Source organism: Elephantulus edwardii, unplaced genomic scaffold (assembly GCF_000299155.1).
Source record: "Elephantulus edwardii isolate Elephantulus edwardi_28Jun2011 unplaced genomic scaffold, EleEdw1.0 scaffold00059, whole genome shotgun sequence".
In the NCBI taxonomy this organism is placed as follows: domain Eukaryota; kingdom Metazoa; phylum Chordata; class Mammalia; order Macroscelidea; family Macroscelididae; genus Elephantulus; species Elephantulus edwardii.
Window position 1 is genome coordinate 7,438,808 of NW_006399809.1, and position 2,595 is coordinate 7,441,402.

Here is a 2,595-nt window from a genome sequence, read left to right on the forward strand (position 1 = left end):
TTTTTTTAGAAAGAATACACTGGCAAATGTTTAAGTTAAAGGCTTTGACTTAGCATTTTTTTCTCAATTATAGGACAATAGCAATGGCAAAAACATTGGCAATGCAGTTCATGGTTCGGTTCTCCCATCTTACAGTGCAGGTTCCATCAGATGTAGTATCCCAAAAGCAAGAGCTGGCGGTGTGAAAGCCATAAGCGCTCTTCTGCACCACTGCACAGGTCACAATGTATTTATAAGCTTTCCCCAGCTTAACCAAAAGTGCTAAGGATTGTTTCACTATGCTTGCTGTCCATTTGTTGATATTGTTTTGATTATAATCTTCACCACCTAAGACCTCATCTATACACTCCTTGACAATATTGTGGGCTTCATCAGCATTAAAACCAACCTCGTTGCAGTGGCGATGATATTCCTCCATGGTCTTGCCAAATCTGCTGGGGCGGAGCCAGGGGCGGGCTACCGAGGTGGGCTTTTAAATGTCTGTGTTTTACACATTGTGCACATTTCCATTCAGTAGTCTCATGCATCTTTTCTATATTCATACTGAGGGTTCTGAGCCAGTCAAGATCTCTCAATACTGCGACTCTGTCCTTGTGTTAGGGTGAGTTTCTCTTTAGGATCAGCCTCATCCCAAAAGAATCCTGGTATTCTTGTCTTGTGTTTATTGTGAAAATACATCAAATGTACACACACACACACACCCTCAGCATGTTTCCCAGCTGGAAGTATTGCTCTTCTGAAGCCAGAAACTCTAAACCTACAGGTTGCAGAGAAAAGGAGTACAAACTCCTTAAGTGAATATTAAGAATGATGGTAGAGCATGATCATTTCTACTATTGGTTCTTCCCTTCCACCTCCCTTTTTATTGCTTTTCTTTACACTGCTTTAAGATAGTAGCTAGGCAGTCCAGTTAATGAGTGATTACCTGTGACGCTAACAAATATCTTTACATTTTTCTTGCTTGTTATGGATTGAAACATATTACAAAGATATTTGGAAGTTACAAGGTCTACACCAGTGAATACAGATTTATTTGAGAAAATAATTTTTTTTTTTGCAGATGTTATCAGTTATCAGTTATCAAAGTCGTGTTGGAGTAGCATGTATCCTAATCCTAATATCTTTTGACTGGGACTAGGAAAGAGAAAGGCAGGTATGGAAACAGACACACATATACAAAGAAGGACTAGAAGTCATATGGATTTGTACACATGTGACAAAAGGTCACCAAGGATTACCTTCAGAAGATGGGAAAAAAGACATGAAAAATCTTTCAAAGCCCTCAAAAGGATTGACGTATCTGAAACCTTGATTTGGGCTTCTGGCCCTCAGTACTGTAAGAAAATAAATCATTGTCTTTAAAGGTCACCTATTTTGTGGTATTTTGTTATGGTATCCCTAATCATCAAGGCACTGGTACTATAGAGCTATTAAACATTATATATTTATATTTGATGTTTTATCATTTTCTATTTGTTTTTACTTGCCTTTTCTAAAGTTAAGAAAATGTCATGCTATTCTTAATACACTAAAACATTCTTCAAAAGTGTGTAAGGATATTGAATTTAAAAAATCTGCATCTATAAAAATAATTAGAAAAAAAATTTAAAAATTTACTGTCCTTACAAGATTTCTGCATCTATTAGAATAATTGTGCTCACTTCAGAAGCACATATACTAAAATTAAAATGATACACAGAAGATTAGTGTGGCCCCTGTTCAAGAATGATGTGCAAATTCATGAAGTGTTTCATAATTTTATGGTTTATTGTTAGAAGTAAAACATCTACCTATAAATTCATAGTTTGAGGGAATAATTTGCATATTGCTCTTTTTTAGCTTAGTTCTGTAATCTTTATGTTTTATTAACACAGCACTTATCTGTTAGTTTGCTGTGCTGGGGTAATTTGTGGGTAGCTGTGGTTTGGGGAAGCCACACCACCAGTGTTTCAGGTACCAGAAGGGTCACTCATGGTGGAGAGATTTCAGCAGAACTACCAGATTAAGACAGACTAGGAAGCAGTATTGTCCATCCACTTCTAAAATAACAGGTCTCTGAAAACCCTATGAGCATTAGAGTAATAGACTTACATGTTGAGTCCATAATGGAACTCACACAAAATGTAGAGAAACACATGCAAGTACCCTTTAATAATTAGTGCATGGAGTGTATGAAGTATGAACATAGGAAAGCTGGAGGTTGTGAAAAAATGAGATGGCTACTCCTTGAAAAGGGATAACATGCTTGGAAAGGTCAGTGAAAGACAGGAAGACAGACTCTCAGTGAGATAGACATCATGACTGTAGCAATGGACTCAAGTGAATTGTAGATGATAAGGAAGGCACAGGATAGGACAAGGTTCAGATCTGTGGTTCATAGGGTTTCAGAGAGTCATACTTGATGGTACCTAACAAAAACAATTAAAATAATTATTTGTCTTTAGTCTTTAATATTGTTATTAGGTGCTATCAAGTCAACTATGATTCACAGTGATTCTATGAAGAACAAATATGAACCTTGCTCCATCCTGTGACCCTCTCATGGTCTCTTTTGTTCAAGTCCATTGTGGTAGCCACTAGGACAGTCTATTTTGT

General features: G+C 36.8%; 1 protein-coding gene across 1 annotated transcript; it reads right to left on the reverse strand.

The window, feature by feature from the left end:
* Positions 1-67: 67 nt before the first annotated feature.
* LOC102875654 (dynein light chain Tctex-type 3-like) lies at positions 68-450 on the reverse strand. Its single transcript, XM_006887585.1, has one exon. It carries the CDS (start codon positions 416-418, stop codon positions 68-70), a length of 351 nt encoding a protein of 116 aa, XP_006887647.1. The 5' UTR covers positions 419-450.
* Between the last annotated feature and the right edge of the window lie 2,145 nt (positions 451-2,595).